Source organism: Anneissia japonica, unplaced genomic scaffold (genome assembly GCF_011630105.1).
Source record: "Anneissia japonica isolate Jap-2015-1 unplaced genomic scaffold, ASM1163010v1 scaffold38843_len2242_cov161, whole genome shotgun sequence".
In the NCBI taxonomy this organism is placed as follows: Eukaryota; Metazoa; Echinodermata; class Crinoidea; order Comatulida; family Comatulidae; genus Anneissia; species Anneissia japonica.
Genome location: NW_022724126.1, coordinates 1 through 2,265, shown reverse-complemented (window position 1 = coordinate 2,265; position 2,265 = coordinate 1). Strand labels below are relative to the sequence as shown.

At 36.2% G+C, this 2,265-nt stretch overlaps 1 protein-coding gene across 1 annotated transcript; it reads left to right on the top strand.

The window, feature by feature from the left end:
• Nucleotides 1-55: 55 nt before the first annotated feature.
• LOC117112481 lies at nucleotides 56-1,880 on the top strand (the record flags this gene model as incomplete). Its single annotated transcript, XM_033255569.1, has 2 exons — nucleotides 56-1,079; nucleotides 1,773-1,880. Coding segments are annotated over exons 1-2 (1,132 nt in total), but the record flags the coding sequence as incomplete, so codon positions are not given.
• Nucleotides 1,881-2,265: the final 385 nt, after the last annotated feature.

Sequence of the window (2,265 nt, the reverse complement as noted above, 5' to 3'; positions counted from 1 at the left end):
ACATTCTAACAGGTGTACAGGTGCGAAGACACGGAATTCGCTCTCTGTGTGTTTGATGAATGCGATATCTATTCGTAACAAGGCCGGTGAAATATCCGATTTTGTGGAGGAACATAGGTACGACGCCGTAATTATATGCGAGACTTGGCTTCATTGTGATGAAAAAGTAATTGAAACCGCTGTTACACCTAATGGTTACTCTTTTATCCATACTGCAAGGAAAGGTAAGCAAGGAGGCGGAGTCGGAGTACTGTTTAAGTCAAATCTAGGATTTGAGCTTTTTGAGAAACAAACTCAGTCATATGAAAGCTGTGAAGTATTGTCGAAGGCATTTGCCTTAAGATTCATTGCAATATACCGACCCCCATCATCTAATACTAACAGTTTCATTAATGAATTTGCGTCATCTTTGGATTATTATTTACACTCCAGAAGATCGACAATATATCTCGGTGATTTTAACGTTCATTTATTGGACCCTCATGATGTTACGGCTTGTCAAGTAAAAGATATTTTGAATGACTACAATCTTGTGCAACATATAGACAAACCGACTCATAAATTAGGCAATCTGCTTGATTTATTAATAACTGATAGTCACACCACGATTCATGATGTTAATGACCTTGGTTTCTTGCTTAGTGATCATAAAGTTATTGAGTTTAATGTTCTTGTTAATGCATCAGTACCTACTTCGAAGTTAGCACCTGATAACCGCATTAAATGTCGTAGCATTAAGAATATTGATATTGTTAAGCTCAATGATTGTGTTAGTGCTATGGGCACTAGCATAGTTAACGATAATTTGTCACTGTCTGTAAATGACTTTACGTCATTACTGCATACTAATCTGTTCTCAATGCTAAATGATCTTGCCCCGATTAAGGAAATTTTTGTTAGGAATAAAAACAATAATAAACCATGGTACTCCAATCACCTCAGAGAAAGTAAGAGATCTCTGCGTCGGCTTGAACGTCGATGGCGTAACACCAAATTAGATTCTGATAAAGTATTATATATTACACAACTTAAGGTATTTAACAAAAAACTAAAAGACACAAAAAACAGTTACATCACAAGTAAGATTAATGATTGTCCGGGAAATCAGAAAAAGTTGTTTAATTTTGTAAACAAACTAATAAAGGGCATCCCTAAAATTTGTTTTCCCTCTCATGAAAACCTCTCTCAGCTTGCGGAACAATTTTAAAAATTCTTTCATGATAAAATCATGAATATTCGTCTTCGTTTATCACAATTGCAGCTTTCTCCATTGTCTCATCCATCTAATGTTTCAATTGTAACTGCGCCACTGGAGTCACTGCACACTAACAATGCTTACATTTTTTCTTCATTTGACACTGTTAACCATAATGCCATTGAGAAGTTAATTTTGTCCTCGTCATCGGCTACTTGTTCATTAGATCCCATCCCTACCAAACTTCTTAAATCTTGCAGAGCCAGTATTGCTCCAGCCATTGCTTCTTTAATCAATAAATCTCTTGAAACCGGCTCTTTTCCGGATAATCTTAAAAGTGCTGTAGTCACCCCTATTTTGAAGAAACCGTCTCTTGATCCCCAACAATTCCAGCATTTTAGGCCAATTTCTAATCTTCCTTATCTCGCCAAACATATTGAAAAAGTTGTTTCCTTACAGTTAATTTCATATCTTACTCAATTTAATTTGTTTGACCCCTTTCAATCGGCATATAAGACTGGTCATAGTACTGAAACTGCCCTTGCTAAAATACACAATGACATTACTGTTGCTCTAGATAGGAAACGGGTCGTTGCCCTTATGCTCTTGGATCTTTCAGCGGCTTTCGACACTGTTGATCACAATATCCTACTTCACAGATTATCCTCACAGTTCTTCATTTCTGGTACGGCTCTAAACTGGTTTGCATCATTTCTAATTAACCGAACTCAATCTGTAGAAATAAACAAAATTAGATCTGATCCCCAAATTATTGAATATGGAGTTCCACAAGGCTCAATTCTTGGCCCCCTTCTTTTTTCCCTTTACATATCCCCTCTATCCGAAATTATCAAGTCCCATAACCTTTATTATCACATTTATGCTGATGATATCCAAATTTATATTGATTTTGATCCCTCTGACTCTGATTTCATTCAAACACGTCTCGAAACCTGCCTCCACGACATTCACAGTTGGCTGTCCAATAACATGCTTATGCTAAAAGAAAATAAAACTGAATTCATCATCTTCGGCACTAATAAATCTAGCTCAATAATTAACATCAACTC